This window comes from Haliaeetus albicilla, chromosome 18 (assembly GCF_947461875.1).
Source record: "Haliaeetus albicilla chromosome 18, bHalAlb1.1, whole genome shotgun sequence".
NCBI classification, from domain to species: domain Eukaryota; kingdom Metazoa; phylum Chordata; class Aves; order Accipitriformes; family Accipitridae; genus Haliaeetus; species Haliaeetus albicilla.
In genome coordinates, this window is record NC_091500.1 from 26,957,110 (window position 1) to 26,980,685 (window position 23,576).

The 23,576-nt window shown below is 42.3% G+C and overlaps 1 protein-coding gene across 1 annotated transcript in view; it reads left to right on the top strand.

The window, feature by feature from the left end:
• The first annotated feature begins 614 nt into the window (after nucleotides 1-614).
• Nucleotides 615-23,576, top strand: part of GFRAL (GDNF family receptor alpha like) — a 29,582-nt gene continuing 6,620 nt past the window's right edge. The window contains exons 1-8 of the mRNA XM_069805978.1: nucleotides 615-719; nucleotides 4,083-4,217; nucleotides 11,592-11,750; nucleotides 13,246-13,665; nucleotides 14,386-14,442; nucleotides 15,163-15,490; nucleotides 17,553-17,812; nucleotides 22,885-22,983. Coding sequence (XP_069662079.1) covers nucleotides 698-719; nucleotides 4,083-4,217; nucleotides 11,592-11,750; nucleotides 13,246-13,665; nucleotides 14,386-14,442; nucleotides 15,163-15,490; nucleotides 17,553-17,812; nucleotides 22,885-22,983 — 1,480 coding nt within the window. The 5' untranslated portion in view covers nucleotides 615-697. The remainder of the gene's footprint in view (nucleotides 720-4,082; nucleotides 4,218-11,591; nucleotides 11,751-13,245; nucleotides 13,666-14,385; nucleotides 14,443-15,162; nucleotides 15,491-17,552; nucleotides 17,813-22,884; nucleotides 22,984-23,576) is intronic.

Sequence of the window (23,576 nt, forward strand, 5' to 3'; positions counted from 1 at the left end):
TCATGCCCAGCCAGCGAGAAAGCTGGAGGGGCACAAGAAGTTGGCACAGGACACAGCCAGGGCAGCTGACCCAAACTGGCCAACGGTGTATTCCATACCATGTGATGTCACATCTAGTATAGGAACTGGGAAGTGGGAGCAGGGAATCGCCGCTCGGGGACTAACTGGGTGTCAGTCGGCGGGTGGTGAGCAATTGCCCTGTGCATCATTTGTACATTCCAATCCTTTCATTATTGCTGTTGTCATTTTATTAGTGTTATCATTATGAGTTTCTTCTTTTCTGTTCTATTAAACTGTTCTTATCTCAACCCAGGAGTTTTACCTCTTTTTCCCGATTTTCTCCCCCATCCCACTGGACGGGGGGGGAGTGAGTGAGCGGCTGCGTGGTGCTGAGTTGCTGGCTGGGGTTAAACCACGACACTCCCCCTAACAGGTCATCACCCTCCTCCACCCCTGAGACGAAAACGAACGAATTCAGTTCTCAAAATGCATTTGACGAGCGCTTTGCGGTAGACGATGGGACCTGAGCGATCGCGGCACAAGCAGACCGGTGAGCGGCCGCTCTCATCCCCGACCCCGCCCCCCCGGCCCCACCCTCGCCGTGGGCGGGGCCGGGCGGGGCGCTGTCCCCCTCGCTGGGTGCTGAAAGGGCGGGGCCGCGCCGGTACCGGGAGCTGCGGCCGCCGGCGGCCCGGCCATGGCCGCGCTCCTCTGCCTGGGTAAGTGCCGGGGCAAGGTGGGGAAGGGAGGAAGCCCCCAACCGAGCCGGGACCCTCGCTTCTCCCCCCACGCCACTTCCCCTCCGCGGGTTTGCCCTTCGCGGTTCCCTTCCCGCGCGTCTTCTTCTCCCGGGAGGCCTCGTAGATGGGGGCTTGGCTGGGGGGCAGACGCCGTCAGCCCGGCTCCGGGTAACGTGTTTGAAGCGGGGGGGGGGGGGGGGGGTGAGGCACTGGTGAAGGCGCTGAACCGGCGAGGAGACCCCCAAATGGGATGCCGTGCCCAGGTAAACAGCCACCTGTTTGCCAAGTGGCAAAGCGTCTCGTGCCGGCAGCGCTACGCGGCGGGCTGTTGGCGTTTCCCTTTGGGTCTGGATGGAGAAAAAGGGAAAATCGACACAGCAACAAAGCTGGTGCAGGAGGAATTGGTAGAAGAGAATACACTGAGACAAGAATATTTTAATCATCTCTTTGATTCTCCTTTTCCCCTCTCTGCATATTGTATTTGTGCTTGTTCTCTTTAACGTCCCAGTGCTCTGAACTCATGTTTCACTGTTAGAAACATTCTGTAGGCAGTTCTGCCCAGGGTTTTGTTAGAATAAAGTTGTCTTTTATCACTTTTCAACTATATGCAACTACAGTTTGCCTTTCTCCTTTGGAGCTAGCTATCTTGCTGCTCTTGCAGTTGGATAGAAACCACAGCTTGGTTTCCCATTATTCATTATTATCTGCCAGATGATAAGTCTGTGGTCTTGGGGGAGACACTGTAGTTCCTCTGTTCCTCAGTTCCCAATCTGCAAAATGAAGGTGCTAAAACGTCCTTTCCCCCCGCCTTTTCACATTAGACAACAAATTCTTCAGGACAGGGAATGTTACACCTACTGAATGAATCAATAGACACCTGTACAAAAATACAGACACCTGTAGAAATCTAAATTCATGTATCCTCATATCAAAATGGATCCCTGTAAAAGTTTTAGCTACAAACTAACTCTTAGATGCCCTGAACTCTTCTAAGTAGAAAACAGTCACTGAGTACTCCAAACACTAGAGTAAATAACTGAAGTGAATGACTGAAGTAATAACTGTTTATTTAAGCAATTGTATAAGCTACAATGGAACGGATTCTGAAATCATAGGCCAGTTTGTTTCATGTAGGCTTGCCATGGTATGCCCCCTGTGTACTGCTGACGAAACAAAAGACCCATCCATAATATGCCATTAGATCTGGAGAAGCCCTTTCTTAGACTGAATTAGCTTCAATCAAATATTATGCCACTCGGCTCTTTATTTTGCAAATAATGTTATTTGGCTGCCTCCTGTGCCAACTTCTTGTGCCCCTCCAGCCTTCCTGCTGGCTGGGCATGAGAAGCTGAAAAATCCTTGACTTAGTTTATTTTGCAAAAGCATCTCCTCCTTTTGGGGGGCACAGTTTCCATGTGGGTTCAAAATAAACACACTCTGAAATAATCTTAACAAAGGAGCAGGAGCTGCTAATTGGCTGCTCAATCAGTCCTACTTTGACTATTCATTTTCAGCCAGTGGTTCTGAAAAGCAGTCTTAACAGGAGGGACACAGCACACAGTCTTTGTTCTGCAGATCCTAATCACATGCATAAATCTTCCGTCGTGTTAGTACCTACAAAATAGCTAAATGGTCATCCAGCAAAATACCCTTTCTTTAAAAGTTCCTGGGTTTGTAATTCTGTATTGTCTTATACAGAGAGTCATTTTCACCTGTAAGGTATTTGGCAACATTTTTTTCTCTGTCATCCGAATAAATAGTGAGTAATTTCACAATTACAGACAACTTTTGGAGGCAGTCCCAGGAATAACATGTTGTCATAATGAGCCAAAATTTTCTCTTTGGGTGGGCCACCTGCACATTCCTCAATGTCAACTAGCAGGAGCCATTTCTATCGATCAGTCTCCCAGGCTGACTGACAGAAGCAGCCTAAAAGAGTGTTTCAGGCTGGAAATCACGGATCTCTCAACCAACCCTGCATAGATCAGAGAACTGGCAGGAATAAGCACAACTGGGGAAGGATTAGCACCAGCTATGGTAAGCTTGTGTGGCCTCTTCTGTGTCTCTGAGGCACACCAAATGCTATTACACCTGTCAGTTATAAAGTATTAAATGTTGCTTAATCTTTAACAACACATCTCCAGAAAGTGTTCCCTACAGCAGCACTGTTATATCCCAGGTAAGCATCATTTCCAAAAGGGAAGGCATCACCTCTAAACAGTAGTGGCTCTTTAAGATTATTAAGAGTGGTATTTGATACTTATTTTCTTATTTCCCAAATGTACCATTGGAAATGTTTCATTTCTCTGGATGGGGTCTGGACAAGTCCTGAAGGAATATTTCATACCTCTTGCAGATGATGTTTAAGGAATTAAACAGTGCTGGAAACTCCTCAAATTCCATATGAACTTACCTGAACATAAGGAAAAAAAGGAGACTTGGTCTGGGAGATGCCATGTCCTTCAATACCTAAGGAAAACACTTCCATCAGGTGTCCAGCAGCTAGTTTGATAAGGCCTGAAATCAGTGTCTGCAACTTAATTTTATAGAAAATTAAGACACATGATTACAAATTAGAGGTTGTGTTACCATGGGAGTGTTGATGAAAGAGCTAAACCCCAGCTGATTTGGCTTTTCTTAGCAAGGTAATTTAATTTTCTACTGATAAGCCAGCGGTGGTGCTGATTTAAAATTCTTTACCTTGAAACCTCCATATCAGTCTTCAGTTTCAGAACTTTTTTATGCAATTAAATTGGCTTTTAGGTTCAGTGCACTCAGGGAAGCAGACAAAGACATAAAAGTGGGGGTTGCTTTCAAGAAATGATGCACCTGTGAAGTAAAAACAAAGAGGGTGAAGAATACTGTATTATGAAAGAAAATCTCATTTATTATCTAACAGGTGTGTAGCTGTCAAATCTCTTTCACATGGTCTATTTATAGGAATTCCTGTGTAGTCTCTAGCTTGATGAAATTGCAGTCCAAGTAAAATGCTGTTTTCTCTGAATTTTATACTGTCTTCCTTTCTATAATTTATTATGGATCTCAAAACTGCAGTCACGTCTATGTATCTATAGACTGATGTATAGCTATGGTTGATGTTACAGTACTGGGGTAAAAACAATACAAAATACGCCACACGGCAACTTTGAAAATTTAAAATTTAAATTTAATTTTCCAGTTGTGAAACTGAGGAAAAGTTTTATTCTGTTAAAAAGTAACTTGGTAGAATATTTGAATCTATAGATAAACTACAGTAAATTATATTGTTATAATCTAAGTGTAAATGAAAAGGTCAGTACAATATCTATTGTATTAAGTAGTCATTATATTCTGTTTTTACAGTGTTGTTCATGTACTTCACAAGTATATATAGTGCCCAGACTACTGACTGCCTGCAGTTGAGGGAGCAATGTATAAATGCTGCAAATGGATGTGAGAGCATCTGGAATGTTGTTGAAGATGTCTGTAATATTTCAGGTAATTCTTTATGGTGTACACAGCTTTCTTTTGAATTGCTGAACGGTTGCATATTCAGAGTTTATCATAATATTGCTGTGGTAAATGAATAAAGTCAGTGAGATTTCAAAGAGAAAATGATGGCAAAACACAAACTTCTGAAATCCTTGGCAATGGCCAATACTATTTTCAGTAACAGTCACACTGTCTCTTCAATAAGGTGATAAAAGAAATTTCTGGGCTATGAACAAAGTCAGAGTCTGAACCAACTCAAGAAGTCTAAATTCAGTAGAAATTATGCTCTTGTGGGATCCTGTTAAAGCCAGCATGCAGCTGGAAAAAAAAGTTCCAACCTTGTTTTCACAATTCAAAGGAGTTGATCTGTGCCCTCCCTGGCAGTGTTCAAGGTCGGGCTGGATGGGGCTTTGAGCAACCTGGTCTAGTGGAAGGTGTCCCGGCCCATGGCAGGGGGGTTGGAACTGGATGATCTTTAAGGTCCCTTCCAACCCAAACCATTCTATGATCTTGCACGATACCCAAACCAAGGTAGTAGTTACTTAGAATAATTTCCAAATATTGTATTAGAATAAGAAACAAATCAAATAAAGCATGCCTCAAAGACAGCTGTGTTGTAGAGAGGCACATTGTATTTACTCAGTGAATAGTACTGTCCTGGTTTCAGCTGGGATAGTTAATTTTCTTTCTAGTAGCTGGTATAGTGTTATGTTTTGGATTCAGTATGAGAAGAAAGTTGATAACGCTGATGTTTTCAGTTGTTGCTCAGTAGTGTTTAGACTAAGTCAAGGATTTTTCAGCTTCTCATGCCCAGCCAGCGAGAAGGCTGGAGGGGCACAAGAAGTTGGCACAGGACACAGCCAGGGCAGCTGACCCAAACTGGCCAACGGGGTATTCCATACCGTGTGACATCATGCCCAGTATATAAACTGGGGGGAGTGGGGGCGGGGGGAATCGCCGCTTGGGGACTAACGGGGCGTCGGTCGGCGGGTGGTGAGCAATTGCCCTGCGCATCATTTGTATATTCCAATCCTTTTATTATTGCCGTTGTCATTTTATTAGTGTTAGCATTATCATTATTAGTTTCTTCTTTTCTGTTCTATTAAACAGTTCTTATCTCAACCCATGAGTTTTACTTTTTTTTTTATTTTTTGATTTTCTCCCTCATCCCACTGGGTGGGGGGGAAGTGAGTGAGTGGCTGCGTGGGGCTTAGTTGCTGGCTGGGGTTAAACCACAACAGGTACCAACATGTCAGAGTGGTTCACTTGCAGGGAGTGATGGTTTGATAAAGTGTAGGTTATGATGTGACTAAGCCTCCTTGAATTGTTAAACAGATTCTCACATAAATGAAAGCAGAAAAATCAGTCTCTGTCTCTTTTCATTGCACTTTCAATGCTTGGTGCACCATTTCCAAGTAAAGTATGTTTTAAGTGGGAGAAGACCAGGTATTATAAGTTTGACCTGAAACTCATCCTAATCACTGTTGTCGTTCAGGTGAAAATGTTCCTTTCTCTGAAGGCCTATGATCTTCTTGAACAAATCTTGGGTATCAGTCACCATCTGCCTCTTTCTTTAAATCCCTCCAAGACCTTGCAGTTAAATGATGAGTATTCACTTGCCAGGTGCTGTGAATATGGAAGGACAAGAAGAGAAGCAGTACAGTGTGTAGTGTCATTAGACCAAGCTAGTAATGACACCTTTGTTGACTGATAAACGTCAAGGGCCTTGATTTGTCAAGGCTACATCAGTACTAGCAAATAAAATGGGCCAGGGACTATTTTCTGGCCCCAAGTTCAACTGTCATGGGGCAGCATGTATCCATACAATTAAACTCTCTTACCCCCATGGTGGCCCCACAAAAATGCCTTTTGGGAGTGACTCCAGGCCAGCGCTGTCTTCACAGTCCAGCTGGCTCAGTCCAGACCAGCTACCATCCAGAAATGCAGCAGCACAGATGCAGTCACTTGCTATTAGCCTAGCACACGCCTTGATCCTGTTCATAAATGCAGCCAAGGGTATTGAAGTACATAACTGCCATTTCTAGTAACTTAATTCTGTAAGGCAGGTTCTCTGTCACTGGGAATCAGAGGTATATATATATCTCCACAGAAACCTCCCTTCTCCTTATATTGACTATATTTGAACAAAACCAGCCACATCCTCATGCCATAATCTGTTCTGAGCCTCAGCTGCAGCAGAGTTGGTAAAGTGAATATCCCTCTGCCTGTCTTGACATCAGGACCCAGTCTCACGTTTGGTCTGTGTGAGAAGCTGGGCAGCAGAAGATGCTGCCTGACTTCATGGTCAGTAGCCCCTTGCTAGAACATTCACCTGCAGTGTGAGCTACCTGAATGCTTCTGTCTGTCTGATTTTTTTGCAAAGATTTGAACCCAAGTGTCCCAAGTCACAAGGCAGTATTTAAAATAATTAGAACAGAAAATTCTCTGAGGGGTCCTTCTTAGTGTGTCCTGTTCCAGATATATATCTGCTTTCCATAGAATGGCTGAATACTTTGAAGAACAGACAGAGTAAATGAAAAATAAATGATAACCTAATGGCTACAACAGTCCCCAAAGGAACTGGGTTTCAGCTCATGTTCTATCAAGTTTTTAAATATTTTATGTGAAGTGGAACAGTTTCAAAAGATATGGCTGCTGTTTGAAAAAAAGCATTGGAATATGCAGTACTTTCGGGCTCAAGACAGTGACCTAAAGATGAGCTCTGTAGAACCAAACCTCCTCCCCAAATCAGAAGTTGAATTTGCTTCTCTCACATCATTCACAAAGGCATTAGCACCAAGACTACTTGACATAAAGATCGGGATTTATGCTGTAGCCTATTCTTCTTCATACCCTGCAACCAGATGAAGTGGGCCAGCATGATGACTTTTGCGGTCTCCCCTTTGGATTTATTGCATTGTCCCATAACATGCCATTTCCCTCATTTACTGTCCTATGTGCTTATTCATTGATATTAATGGTATTTGTAACTGGGTCAGAGAAACCTTCTGAAAATAAATTCTTCTTGTTTGATTTTGCATCTGTAGATTTCCTTAGGATAATAGCCTTTGGCAAGGACTCTCCAACATTGCGGGGCACTCAGCTATTGTGTTGGGTCTAGGACAAATCATTCTAAATGTGCTTATTAGGTGCCATGACCCCAGAGGCTGTAAACCCATAGTCAGACAGCTGATGGTACCTCCCAGAGAGCCCACAGAAACAGTGACAGAAAATCCACCAGCATTATTAGTAAGAATAACATTATACTGTATGTCAAGAGTACTCTACATGTGCAAGACTGAAAACTTCATGGATGAGCTGTAGGAATGGAAAAGGCCCTTCAGTGCTGAACATGAATGTGTTGGAGTCAATAGGCAATGGGGCAAATATTCCTTTTGCTAGTTTCTCTATGAAAAACCTAATTACAAATTATAATTACGCTCCTACACTGTGGTATGAGCTCAATGACTCAGTCCCTCAGGCTGTAACCTCCAAGTTAAATCTGTGCGTTATCAAGACCTCCATCTTTTGTTCTTCAGAGCAGGTCTGGGTACACTCTCCAGATGACTGCATAAGTCACTCCTTTCTCTGTCGAACTGTCCATCACTGCTCGCTTAGTACTACAGCAGCATTTTCAGAGTCTCAGTTTATAGTCATCCGAGTCCAGTCCTTCTTCCACTTGCTCTTTTCTTCTGCCATTAGACCACTGTCATATTAAAAAAGTTTTTTCTGACCTTTACATGGAATTTCTTGTACTTCAGTTTGTACCTCTTGTCCTGTCTCTGAGGAGTCTGTCCCTGCCTTATTCACTCCCCTCTCAGCAGGTATTTATACAGACAGATATGTTTATTGGTACGCCCCTGAGCCTTCTGTCCTCCAGGCTGAGCAATCCCAGCTCTCTCAGCCTCCTCGTAGGACAGATGCTTCAGTCCCTTAATCACAGCTGTGGCACTCTGCAGGAGCCAGTCCAGTACGCCCATGTCCCTCTTGTTCTCAGGAGCCCAGCACTGGACACAGCACTCCACATGTGGTGTCACCAGTGCTGGAGGGGAAAACCAGTACTTTCCTCTGCAGTCCTCTGATGCGATTCCCACTGATGGCTGAAGAGCTGACTGTGCAAGAACAGATTATCACCATGGAAGTGTCAGCTTCTACTCTGTCATGCTTCTTCCTGTGGTCCATGTACATAAATTATGTACATATAAATAAATCAAATTATGAATAATGGCTGCCAAGCATTAGGTCAGAGAGCATTTTTTTGTAAATGTCTTGGAAGAATATGCATAAGGTAAAATACATTACCTAGAACTAATCAATGGTAAAGCAACAATAACAATAATTGAAAACCAGCAATAAAATATTTTCTACTGTTCGTCACAGCTGAATCAACACAGTGTACAAACAGACCAATACTGATAATAGATTATTTCTACACAGCTTTCAAGGGGCCAGGCAAGGGAACCCCATAAATCTGATGTGCTTCCCAATTCTGTCTATGCCCTTTGTACAGGACAACCTGCCTCTCACCCCCTGGTTGTCAGCTGCTGTGATTCAGCACAGTGGGTTCGCAGCACACAGGGCCACTATGAACACAGCCCCTGTACCTGACTCCTAACAACAATTTGTTAGTGTCATGAAGACACATGAGCTAAGTGAGGCTGGGGTGCAGCATAAAATATACCAGGATTTGTGTTTCTTATTCTCCTGCCTCTACTCACCTCCACCCTTGAAGTGTCCTCAGGACCTTGAAGAAAACAGTCATAAATTTTATAAATTAGCTGATTTTTACACAAGCCCCTCTTGATCTTTGTTGTTCTTTTTCTACCCCTGGAATTTGTCCTCCTGAAATTGCCTCCTGAAATTCTTTTATTATCCCTGTTGTGGTTTAACCCCAGCCAGCAACTAAGCACCATGCAGCTGCTCCTCTCTTCTGCCCACCCAGTGGGATGGGGGAGAGAATTGGGGAAAAATAGTAAAACTCATGGGTTGAGATAAGAACAGTTTAATAGGACAGAAAGGAAGAAAAAATAATGATAATAATAACAATTAAAAATGACAATAATAATAACAATAAGAGAACTGGAATATACAAAACAAGTGATGCACAATGCAGTTGCTCACCACTTGCCGACCCATGCCCAGCTAGTTCCCGAGCAGCAAACCACCCCCCAGGCCAGCTCCCCCCAGTTTATATACTGGGCATGATGTCACATGGTATGGAATACCCCTTTGGCCAGTTTGGGTCAGCTCTCCTGGCTGTGTCCTGTGCCAGCTTCTTGTGCCCCTCCAGCTTTCTCGCTGGCTGGGCATGAGAAGCTGAAAAATCCTTGACTTTAGACTAAACATTACTTAGCAACAACTGAAAACATCAGTGTTATCAACATTCTTCTCATACTGAATCCAAAACATAACACTATACCAGCTGCTAGAAAGAAAGTTAACTATCCCAGCTGAAACTAGGACAATCCCTTACTCATTTGATAAAATATAGAGTAGAATATCCACCCACCCACCTCCAAGGGCCTCCATAGTTCCCATGTCACCACTTTGCACCCTATTTTTATGACCAGCTCCTGAGCTCCTTGGCTACTGGAAAAAGAAAGAAATGTGAGAGCTAAGGTTTAGGGTCATGCTCTGCTTCTAAAAATGCAGAAGGCAAGCTGGAGATGGGGTTGGAGAGATACAGGCAAGCCCGGGCACCATCACCTCCTCCTCTGCTGGCACAAGAGGTGAAGTGGGAGCAGAGGCTGGGAACTGTAGCTCTTGCTGGACTGCGACGTCCCCCTGTAGGGTGCACACTTTAACACATCTCCAGGCCCCCCTCAGTCAGCAACAGCAACCGGAGAAAGGGCAACGCAGACACTGTTTGAAAAAGGATTTGGGGGTGGCAGGATGGGGACGTGCACTCTGGAATCGCTGATATTCGTTCCTTCAGGCACGGGCAAAACGCACTCCTTCCTCTTGCAGGCCTTCACCTCGACTGCCTTCCGCTGCTGTTTGTGTCAACAACGTATAAATGACATTAAAACTCTGACCACATTAAAGCTTGCCCATGGTGGCGGTGACACAAGGCTGCTAGCTTTGCAGTTTTACTAGAGCACGGAGTCTCTGCTGCTCCGTGCTAGTCAACGGGAAAGCAGCAAGGCAGAAAGCCAGACGTCACCCTTGACAGGGTAGAGACAATAACATTTGTGCTCAGTAGATTAAAATCTATCCTCGTGCTGCCCCACGACCAGCCTGGATCTTGTGAGGCACATACTCCTTATCTTACATATTGTGAGATACTTAATATCTACGAGGTGAAGAGAGAAAATGTGGAAAATGTGCTGGTTTGGGGAACTGCATACCCATTTTGACAAGGTAGACTACGGCTTTCACAAAATAAAACTTTCTTAAATGGTATTTAACTGCTTCTTATGTAACTTGTAACTTTCTTAAGCACTAATAAGTAATGACATACCTTTACAACATTTTAGTCCATAAACTAGAGGGTTGATGGATTTACCATTGTACCACAAACTAGTACATGCTCTTTATTTTTACTACGCATACAAGGCAAATGTGATCTGACAGCCTGTGTGACTGTCATTGAGTCCAAGTGCACACGCAAGCAACGGGCTTGAAACTGGACTGGCAAACTAAGGCTTCTGCACATTTTTTTTTTATGTTAACAGCTCCCTTATTTTTATTATAAAAAAAATTAAAAATCAGAATATTCTTGGACTACTTTAAATTTGTTGTCATTGCCAAACTTAGGCAGTGAAGTTATTCTATAGGGTAGCAGCCCAAGGGCATATCCAAATGGCCAGGCGTTTGTAGGCTTATGCCATCCTAACGTGAGAGATCTGAACCAGAGCTGCCATCTCTCAGCATGGGGTTAGCATCACCGTTATCATGGGACTGGGCCTGCCCTCCTACATCCCTTCTCTTACTACGCTACGTGGCAGTGCCTTAGCCTGCACTGTGAATTCCTGTCCCTGTACCAGGCACCTCATTTCTACACAGGACCAAGATGAGTATCTCAGTGCCTCAGTTCAGAATGTGCTCTGTGACTCCTCTGCAGCTTTTTAGTTTGGTCTCTGTGCCTCATCTCCCTAGAATAAAAGGTATGAATTTTAGGTTTCGAAATGAGAACAGACATTCTGGCAATGGGTCAGATCAAATAAAAGGAGTTAGGTAATATTGTACCCACAACTTTATTATATCACTCTGAATATTATTTAAAATTTGTAAATTATGACAGGTTTTCAAAGAAAACTAAGTTCAAACCATCTTCTCTTGGCAAAACATATTATTTTTGTGCTTCAATTGAATTGTTTTATGTAATCATACCCCTTAAGCGTTCATAAACATTAACAACATTATCATTTTAACGGTGAGTTCTAGGTAATAAATGCAAGGCAGAAGATGCTATTGGATGCAATAGAATCATCCAGGTCCTGGCTGATGAATACCCAGAATTTAAAAACTGTGTCTGCACTACAGATGATTTCTGTAGCATCACGACTTTGCTTGGGAAAGAGTGCAGTATTAATAAAGGTAACTAAACATCAAGTTTTAATTATGAAGAGCAAAAAGAAATATGTAATTTTGTAACCCTCATTTTAACTGGACTCAAGTTTCTTTGCATATTTCTCAAATCTGGTAATTCCCCCAAAACATTCGTTTTGTCTCTTCTATGATATTCACACTCCAACATGCATATGAAAGCAATACCATATCTGCTTTAAAACAAACAAAACCAATAAAATGCATGTGAGAAATTAAAATGGTTTCTAGCGCTCTTGCTCAATCCAGTGGAAAGCAAGAGTGAAAATACGATGTGTGTTGAGGGCTACCTGTTGCCCAAGGAGTGAGTGCCACTGGATCTATGTTACGTATAGAGAGCCACATCCAGGCACCTCGTGAATGGGGATGCACAGTTGTGTCACATTGTGTTACCGGAGCATCTTCACTACATCTAGGAGAGGTTACTGGATGTGGGAAACACAGTTACTACCGTCATAAAGCTGTACATAATATATAAAAGGCATCCTTTTAAAAAAATTCTATTGTAATCAATGGACCCAACTCCTTGAAATTTATTTTTTTTTATTCTGAGAACTCTTTTCCCTTCAGAAAGCCTACCTCTATAATTGAGAATTACTTGGTGCAGGAAAGGCTTGCAGTTTCTGACCCAATGTCTCCTGGAGTAATGATTAGCAAAGCTGACATAAGAGAGGTAGAATCAGCCAGCAAATGAGAGTCTGGAAAGTGAGCCGCAAGGTTGATTCTTCACACTGATCCATCACTCCCTGCTGGCATCAATCAGCGTACATCATATAGTAGTAGAATATATGGCTTTATTGCAGAGGAAATAATAGCATCCTGATCTGTTGCTCCTTGCCCCAAACAAGAAGAGTGGGTATCTAAAACCTGATGTTACTGTCATTGAAAGAGTTGCTTTTGCTTCTAGAAAAATGAAGTAATTTTATATTTTTTGCTGATTGAGATTACATTTCTGACCAGCATAGCAAAAATTTGGATGGAGTTACACTAGTACCAGTTTTACCTACAGATGATGGCTTATCATATAGGTGGATACTTTCAGGAGTAATTCTCCCTCTCTAACTGAAGTGACCATTTTAGGTAATGAATGAACCATCTTCTGGAATTGCCATTCTCTCTTTAAAAATTATGCGTTGAATTAAGATTATAATCCATGATATGTCCAATCTGTAGGTGGTTAAAATTATGTGAGATGAATCCCTTTATTCAGTAATTTTAGTGAGGGCTTCTTGTGTTACTGTTAGCAGCTGAATTGTTAAAGTGGACTGCATTATACAACTACCAGGACACAGTAAGCACGAGGAAGATTCATTAGTCTGCAAGACTCTGAAATTATGTATTTGCATAAACTCAGAATGAAACTAGGCTGTTTCATTCATTTTATTACATTAAGACAATTATCTTTTTCCTGAGTTTGTGTTGAGCTGACCAGTGATGATGCTCCATCTTTCATTTGATTTATATCTGTTTTTACCTATTTGCACAGAATATTTGGAAACTCCCTCAAGATCAGATACTGAAGTGAATTTTAGGCAACACAGAAACCCCCAAGGCCAAAGACACCCAGAAGAATTAGAGAACGACTGCAGTATTGCAAAACAACGCTGTCGAGAAGACCCTTACTGCTTTTTGGTGTATAAGAGTTTCCAGCGAGCATGCCAGGCAGACGCAGCAAAATGCCGGCTCCCACTGGTCAACCAGGAGTGTTTGTCAGCGTGGAAGGAACTGAAGAAAACAGTGCTGGGAGAGTGCAAGTGCTCAGATCCACTTCAGATGAGATGCATTAAAATATGGAAGGGAATCTTTAACAACCCTTGTTTACAATACTCTCAAGAGAACCAAGCTTCAGCAGCTAGTGAAAATGATGATGATGATGATGATGATAAGAATCAGGACACTAACACAGGTTAGTGGTATTCCAGCTGTCTGAATGCTTTCATACATAACAGTAGTGCGCACAAGTCTGTGAGAAAGGTTTCCTTAATCATTTGCTGTTTAACATGTTTAATGTTGAAAACAGGATAGTTTTAAGAGGCTTATTTACATTCAAATGAATGATCTGATATCAAAATGATAGCCTGACTGCAAATACTATTGTCCTTCAATGTGTTAATTTGATAGAACCTGATCCAAATCAGTCCCTTTTAGTATTACACTGTAAGTAGAAACAATGTAAGACATATAACAATAATTTTGTAATAACAGGAATTGCCTTCCTGTTCCTGCCTTGACTTTAGATCATCACAAGCAGTTAGTTGAGCTTGAAAACCGCATGCACTGATGAACACATTAAGGCCTCTGGCTTTCTTTTATTCACAAGAAATCTGACTTTATGCTGCTCTGAGCAGCTCTAAAAACTCTTCTTGAGCTCGTAGGATATATATGTAGAGAATGTTATCAGCAGCCGTTGATAAACTGTGCTTTCACCCCCCAAACCTATGAATATATGCAACAGTGATTTTAGAGTTTGTTAACAAATTGACAGGTCCTATTTGGTCAAGCTTTTTATTCTTGTTTCTTTTTATTACTGGCACTATGCCAGCAACACAGCCAATACTTTAAAGTTAAAAACTAAGCTACGACCTGGTTTATCACTTATGCCTGTACCGGTATCTTTTTTTTCTAGACCATATTAGTATGGAAACAAAATTACAATGGAGTTTATCTGCTCTCTCCAAACAAGGTAGGTCTGAGTTTACTTATGAATCCTAATAAATGGTTTTAGCTCTGTTTTCAGATAGTGTACAGTGTACCTCAAAATTAAAATGAGTACTTTTCATTCAAATTACTGAAGAGTAGGGAGTCAATAGATCCAACATATTTTCAGTTAAGCTACTGGGTAGATACAATTCCAAAAATGTTAGGTAACGATCCTGATCCTGTTAAATTTACAGAGGCAAATCTTATCCCATAAACATTTTAGGGTCAGAATTATCTAGATTTTTTTGGAAGGTTTATAGCATAGGCTAGAAATACATAAACTAGCTTTAAAAGCACAGAAATACCAGTTATATTCCCTTCTCCATTACTTACTATGTAGTCTAGCATAAGACTGCATGCTGGAGATTTCAGCATTTTCACGTATCCACGAGCCACTAGCTTCCAGAAACTGTTACATACCACGAAGAAACTTCTATCTTGCCAGTTTTCACTTTCTTCTCCCTTATTTATCTGGCAGGAGCAGAAACTTGCAGGAGGGTTGCTTATGAGGGCCAAGCAGTAGACGGGAGAAGCATCAAGATGACACAGTGGGCTTAAAAGAGGCAATGCTAGAAGAGCTAGATCAGAGTTTTGGGGAGTCAAACTTGTTTTTAATGGGAATGTTGCAGGCAGGATGACTACCTATCATCACTTGAGAAAGGTTTTCTTGTGATTTCATTTTAAAAACTGTTATTCTTTTTAGCATTCACAGCAAACAGGACCTGTTTGGAGATGAACAAGGAGTGTGTTGAAGATGAAGTATGTAACAAACAATTGTCCCTGTACCTTAAGGTTTGTTCAGTAAATAAAAAGTGCAACATGGAAGAATGTCAAGCAGCCATAAGGTTCTTCTATCGAAACATGCCTTTCGAAGTTGCCCAAATGATGACATTTTGTGATTGTATCCAGCCTGATGAATCCTGCCACAGAGCCAAAGAACTTCTCCATGGCAAGCCCTGTGCAGTTACTGCTGTTCCACCTCCATCATGTCTGAATGTAATCCACACGTGTGAAGAGAATGAATTGTGCAGGTAAGTAGAAGAAAGATTTTGCCTAGTAATGTGCCTGTGAATAAGGATTTGATCAAATAATTTTTATATATATATACCATATATCTCACCTATAGCAAAATTTTTTTCTGCACTGTATCTATTGTATATTATCACTTGTGTTTGACACCTTCACCGATGTCTGCATCAGCTCTGGTAACTCCACAAGTAATTCCACAAGTAAACTGAAAAGGTTCATTTTCAGAAAGGTCTAGAATCTAGTGTGGGCTTTGCTTCTGCCTCTTTCGTGACTCTTAACACTGTTTCTGCCTGACAAACTGTGCTGTTGTGTATTTTCATTACCACTTTCTTCAGATAACGCCTGCCAGTCTGCACCTTTGCCCTCTAGCAGTTTGCACAAATTGTGCAGCAGACCAGACAAAGTTTGTTTGGTTGAAGTAATTGCCTCTTCCACCGCAGAGTCTGACCCTTTGTACCCAACAGCCATAAACCCAACTTGGCCCATTCAGAAAACCGTTGTCTTATTCTTTTCATCTCAAGCATACTGATACTTGAAAAAAGCTGCCCTGAAACGTGCCCAGAGCACCAAAATCATGAAGACTAGTGCAGTTTTAAGATCTGACTTTGGTTTAGAAAACACACAACAGGATTACCCCATATTCGTAGTTCTACTTAATTGCCACCATTTGTGCATGGTCAATTGGCCCACTACAGTTTTCAGCATAGTCACCAGTTCCCTTGTGGATTAGACCTGAATTTTCCCTCAAAGCTGTGCTCAAATTAACATTCAGTCAACAAACCAGGAGGCCAAGAGATGCTTTCAGTTCTGTGCCGGCTATTCAGATTGACGTCAGCGGGAATTGCCCCTTTTTATGTCAAGAAGAATTGGGCTACAAGTGTATGTCTGTGCATGTGCATGTGTACACATGTAATATCTTAATGGGGACTTGCTGAATTACCCATTATGTTGGGAACATTAATGTTTCCTGGCACTGACCATAAGTGGATATAATTGGCAAAATTAGTCTCTAAATTATGGCTAGCCATATCTATAAATCAGGAGGTGAATAAAAATAATTCTATTAGCACAGAGGTGGCATCTGCTTTGAAACCTTTGCTTGTGTAATGAAAATATTTACAATAATGTCCTAGCTGGTATTGTAACAGTTCATGTTTTTCCATGTGACTTGCTTATTACAGCTATACAATATCTCAACAGTAAATTTATAGCCTAATTTTATGATTAAGGAAATAATGTTTTAATATACTAATGTACAATATACAACAACAGTTTACCTTTATCGTCCCCTAAAATTTAATGTAAGTGATAAATTGGTTTTTAATTAATACCTACAGATTTCTTAGTTAACTTTTACTATATATTTTCTATTATCATACACAGTGCATTAAAGGCCAATTTTATTCTATCCTAAGAGCAAATAAACGGAAATAATTTGAGATTATTGAGCTGGGAAACAAGTTAATTCTTCTCATAACTTATCTCTGCTATCAATTAATCTTTAAGGTCAACTGAATTACTTCTAATTTTCCCTGAGCATTGGACATTTTGTATTTTGTTAGCATTTGGGGAGAGTAGGGGTTGGCATTGGATGTTGATTATTTTATGTAAAATAAGTTGAATATTCATTCTTCCTTCACACCGCCCAACAAACTGATCCACTAGAACAGCACCTGTTTTGGTTTCATTGTGATGATTGGTCTAGTTCCTCTATCCACATTTCTTCTCTGAGGACCTGAGGCTGTTAGATTCACGCTGATTTTTGCTGGACCCTGGGAAAATCTTCACAGGTGCTGATTAGAAGTGCAGTTGCTTTTTCTCAAAAACTTTTTCAGTAAAACCAATCTTTTCCTCAAATTACAATTTTGCAGATTTCATTCAAACTAATGAATGCAATTCACAGCAGCATTTAGGCCACCTATCACTGAATATTGTGATTTTTAATGCTTAAGTGGTACCTTGGGAATACGCTCTCTTTTCATGATAAAACTTAAATGTCTTTTTGCGAAATCACAAGTGAGTTTTTAAACTGTCATTGTATACTTCTTTTTTTTTTTCCACCAGGAAAAAATATGCAATTTTTTGGTCAAAGTGTTGGAGACACGTGACAAAAAAATGCTACGATGAGGAAGCTTGTCTTGAAACTTTAATCAAGGGTGACATGCCCTGTTCTGCAACTGCTGATTGCAAAGCAGCCTACATTAGCAACTGGGGCACGATGCTGCGTGTGGAGTGTACCTGCCAGAATTTACCTGCTGCGGAGCAGTCTTTGTGCAAGCTCTTCCATCACATGCTTCACAGCAAATCCTGCTTCAGTGAGTTACGTGAGTAACACGTAATACTTTAAAGAATTCGTTTTAAGGAGTATTAAAATGCTGGCTTACACCAAATCTGTGCTATACCTTCGCTGCCACTGATTTCAGCAAGATTTGTATCTTTGTTTTTTTTAATCAAAATCAAAATTTTTCTCTGATTTGGGGAAATATTTTATATTAGTAGCAAATCAATAATATCAACTACATGTCTCATTACATAAGTTTCCTGGAATAACAATAAAAGAATCATTTCTGGGGCCTATAACATTATGCAGATTAGAAATGTTCCAAAGCCTTCCTGTCATTGGCTTAATGTTGTACTTTGGTACAGTGTTTTTACAAATAATCACAGAATCATAGAAAGGTTTGGGTTGGAAGGGACCTTAAAGATCATGTCCACGGGCAGGGACACCTTCCACTAGACCAGGTTGCTCCAAGCCCCATCCAACCTGGCCTTGGACACTGCCAGGGATGGGGCAGCCACAACTTCTCTGGGTGACCTGTTCCAGTGCCTCACCACCCCCATTGTAAAAAAATTCCTCCTTTGTCCGGTCTAAACCTACCCTCCTTCGGTTTACAACTGTTGCCTGTTGTCCTGTCACTACAGGCCCTGGTAAAAAGTCTTTCTCTCTTTCTTATAAGCCCCCTTTATATATTGAAAGGCTGCTATGAGGTCTCCCCGGAGCCTTCTCTTCTCCAGGCTGAACAACCCTGACTCTCTCAGCCTGTCCTCATAGGAGAGGTGCTCCAGCTCCCTGATCATCTTTGGAGCCCTCCTCTGGACTCACTCCAACAAGTCCATGTCCTTCTTATGGTGGGGGCCCCAGAGCTGGACGCAGTACTGCAGCTGGGGTCTCGCCAGAGCGGAGTACGGGGGGAGAATCCCCTCCCTCAACCTGCTGGTCATGCTGCTTCGGATGCAGCCCGGGATACGGCTGGCTTTCTGGGCTGCAAACGCACATTGCCGGGTCACGTTGAGATTCTCGTCAATGAACTCACCCAAGTCCTTCTCCGCAGGGCTGCTCTCAATCCACTCGGCGCCCAGCCTGAATATGTGCTTGGGATTGCCCCGAGCCACGTGCAGGACCTTGCGCTTGGCTTTGTGAGTGCCATGAGGTTCACACGAGCCCACCTCTCAAGCCTGTCAAGGTCGCTCTGGACAACATCCCTTCTTTCCAGCGTATTGCCCGCACCACACAGCTTGGTGTCACCAGCAAGCTCGCTGAGGGTGCGCTCAATCCCAGGGGTCAATGTCACCGATAAAGATGTTAAACAGTGCTGTAACGATACCTTATGCGATATGATACATTATGTTGTCTTTTTCTCTCTGTTCTTCTTGGAGTCTAAATATTAGTATAGCTTACACACATTGAGCAACAGACTTCATTCCAAAGAAAATAACTTCAGTGATTTAAATAGGACCTCTCAAACAAAAAACTGCTGTGAATGGAGGTTTCAGCATTTGGCCTTCAGTAAAAGCACTGGGGTTAACTCACATGAAATATATGTACTTTCTCAGAACCCGTAAAACCTTTCATGTGCTAGATCTTATTTTTGTTCAATATAAAAGTCCTTGCCAAGTCTTTGTTTAAGAGAGACTTGTTAGTGCGATGAGTGGTGATATGGGAGCAAATATTAATGTTTTAGTTTGAATCAGCAGTGTGCCTTCAAAGCAAATCCCGTTTGTGCCCACTTACAGTGCCGTGGGTCACATCACAGGGTGGTTCCACATCACAGGGTGGTTCCACATCACAGGGTGGTTCCACATCACAGGGTGGTTCCTGGACTCCTGCAGCCTGAAACTGAACCTGAAGGTTCATCTGCCGCCTCTGCAATGCTCCAGCTACATCCAAGCATCTGGCCGATGGACCAGATTAAAGACCAAAGTACCCTCTTCTCCTCAAATCTTTGATCTATCACACCAGTTATTTTGCTATATAAATCCTCTTAGGATACACTACGTGCTAGTGCAGCATACCCTATGCCAGTCATCTTCTATATGTAATTACATGTATTCTCGACCTAGCTTGGGAGAGGTAACTATATCTAAAGATTTCAGTGAAAAGCAATGACTATTTCATAGTTCCATCTGATGGACTGCTTTTAAAAACATGTATTAATTGCTTGCATGCATTTCATTGAATGAATTAGCTAATTTTTTAGTTTTAGCAGCCAAAATATTACCACTAATAAGGGTGTAATTTTTTCTTGTCACTCAAAGTCTACCCAAAACTTAAAATCAAGTTGCTGAAATACTGCCCTTAAGCTTAGTTAATCACTACTAAAATTCAGACTCTGAGAAAAGTTTAAAAATCATATGCCAAATCCCCTGGAAAAATGATATCATAACACTGTTAGATTTAAGACTGCACTGGTGGTGCTTTGCTAATGAGCATTATTTGTTTGTTCGCTTTATGGCTGCATCTAATGGTCCAAATGACTGATCACATCATTGTGTTGTTCTTTACCTATAAAGCAAAAAGATGACTCTCATGTCATAATAATCAAATAACTACTCATCAGCTTTTGCCATTCCCTGAAGCAGTCTCAGGATAAAATGGTTTTTGTGATGGAAATTTCCCTAACCTAATCGGGATCAAAGAACAGAAGCTTGCTTGCTCCTGTGGTGAAACAAATTCCTGCTAGTTAAACAACAGTTTGGGAATCCAGGGCCTTCGCCTGAGTAAAGGATTGGCACCTACTCTGCAGAACATTTGCAGAGTCTTGTGAATCCTGCTTTTGTTTTTTCTAGATGTCTAGTTGTAATGCAGCTAAACTGAAGAGAGATGATTACGGGTTTGATTGTAAAGTGCCGTGTTAAATGCCATTATCTGCACGGCAGCTCAGAGCTGTGGAGCGAGTGCTCTGTTGCAGACCTCCTCCAACCCCTCCTGCAAATTTATTCCGCTGGCCTGGCTGCGAATTTTGGATAACTTTCACTCTTACAGTGGTGACGACTCTTAACATTGAAGTCTTTCTGAATAGGCAAATACCCACTGCTAGCAAAAGGGATCTTTGCCTCTAGCACTGGTGGGAACAGACCTGCAAGGGGTCCCTACACCATCACACCTTCCTACTCCTGCACGGCACTGCCTTGCTACAAGTGTTTGCTCTTGGGGCTGCACTTAACAGGATTAAAGCTTGCTGCAGACTCAGCAAAAGGCAAGAACTGTGAATAACTGGCTGCTGTATGAGACAGAAGCACAGGGTGGATCGGTGCCAGTGTAGGATCAGTGTCACAGAAAGAATAAGCAAAAATGCCAGTGACAGAAAGTCACCACGTTACAAGGAGATTTAATTCATTGCTATTTAGATGACGTTCCAGGCTGCAAACATGAGTCTTTGTCGTATTGTTTCATTCCTCTAGGGAATAAAAACTTCTCATCCTACAGTTCATGTGAGTGACCATGCACATTCTTACATGGTTTAGCCTCTTGCTCTGTAAACTGTTCTACTTAGGTAGGCCTTTTATTTGTCATTTCAACAGAAGATACACATTTTCAGATACATTAATGAAATTATGCCCACAAAGAGGACACGCCTTTGTGAAATAGTTGAGGTCTAGCAATTCATTTGGAGAGTAAGCTTTGCCTTTTGGAAATTATTTCAAACTACTACCCATTTCTCATCAATTCTATATTGGTTTGGTGGGCTGTATTGGCTTTGCATGGCAAGGGTTTGGTAGTGGGGGGCTTACAGGGGTGGCTTCTGTAAGAAGCTGCTGGAAGCTTCCCCTGTGTTCGAGAAAGCCCATACCAGCCGGCTCTGAGACGGACCCGCCGCCAGCCAAGGCCAAGCCCATCAGTGATAGTGGTAACGCCTCTGTGATAACGTTTTTAAGAAGGAAAAAAAAGTTGTGGGACAGACAGAAATGGCAGCCGTAGAGAGAGTGAGAACATGTAAGAGGAACAGCCCTGCAGACCCCAGGTCAGTGCAGAAGGAGGGGGAGGAGATGCTCCAGGCGCCGGAGCAGAGATTCCCCTGCAGCCCGTGGGGAAGACCATGGTGAGGCAGGCTGTCCCCCTGCAGCCCAGGGAGGTCCACGGGGGAGCAGATCTCCACCTGCAGCCCGGGGAGGACCCCACGCCGGAGCAGGTGGGTGCCCGAAGGAGGCTGTGACCCCATGGGAAGCCCATGCTGGAGCAGGCTCCTGGCAGGACCTCTGGCCCTGTGGAGAGAGGAGCCCACGCTGGAGCAGGTTTTCTGGCAGGACTTGTGACCCCGTGGGGGACCCATCCTGGAACAGTCTGTACCTGAAGGACTGCAGCCCATGGAAGGGACCCACACTGGAGCAGTTTGTGAAGAACTGCAGCCCATGGGAAGGACCCATGTTGGAGAAGTTCATGAAGGACTGTCTCCCATGGGAGGGACCCTACAGTGGAGCAGGGGAAGAGTGAGGAGTCTTCCTCCTGAGGAGGAAGGAGCGGCAGAAAATAACATGTGATGACCGTAAACCCCATTCCCTGTCCCCCTGGGCCACTGGGGGGGGTTGGTAGAGAATCCAGCAGTGAAGTTGAGCCTGGGAAGAAGGGAGGGGTGGAGGGAAGGTGTTCTGAGATTTGGTTTTATTTCTCATTACCCTGCTCTGGTTGATTTGTAATAAATTGAGTTAATTTTCCCCAAGCTGAGTCTGTTTTGCCCATGATGGTAATTGGTGAGTGATCTCTCCTGTCCTTATCTCAACCTACAAGCTCTTTGTTATATTTTCTCTCCCCTGTCCAGCTGAGGAGGGGAGCAATAGAACGGCTTTGGTGGGCACCTGGTGTCCAGCCAGGGTCAACCCTCCACATGGGCCTATTTCTAAAATTGTTTCTGCGAAAAGAGAATTTAAGCTGTTTTGAGGCAGAGAGTATTTTTAAAGCACACTTGTCCCCCATAAGACAAACTACAAGGGAGATATAACTGACGTGTCAAAGGAAGAACTTTCATTCACTTTGGTTGTTGTGTATCAGTAAACAATATTTTTAAATAGCTGCCTTTATAAATTCTGCGATCCTTATCAAAACACCAAACAGTAATATTCACTTAAATTATTATTTTAAACTAATATTTTGAATGGATATTTTCTTTCCAATATTCAGGTCGAATTTCCATTAAGAAGAAAGGTTTTCATTGGGTAAATACAGGAATACCAGGAGAAAAGCTTTCCAGAGCACAGCTCCATTCTTCTTCAATTAACGGTGAGTTTGGGCAAATCGCTCCATGATTTTAATAGAAGTACTCTTGAGACTTCCCTTGTGTATGACCGGGACGACTAAAGGTTCAGTCCCTTGCGTTCAGGCAAGTGAGACCTACCTGTTGCTCCCCCCATTCAACATAATGTGGAAAAATCTCTCTACCTGTTTGGCTTAGCTTATATAACCACAAAATAAAGATAATGAGACTGAACCAATTTCTTTGATAAGTGGTTTTGAAATAGATGTCTCACAATCACTATATTATAATTGGGGAAAATTAAGCTATTACGCCTGCCAGAGCTTGAGTCTCCATACAGTCATTAGAGAGCAGTAGTCATAATGTCTAATACAAATTATTAGCTTTGATGTCACACCTACTTCTCTCCTCTCTCTTGACTTTTTGTGCCATAGTAGTTACAACAACAAAATTAGGAAGCCAGAGTAAATGGTCTGAGAAGGGTCTTGTGTTACACTCCATCAGACTTTACCTTCTCAGGCAACAGACGGGCATGCAATTGCTGATCAGGATATCCCATGGGCTGAAGAGCAGCATCTGGTTTTATTTCCATGCATTTACAGGAGCAATTAAGTGACAT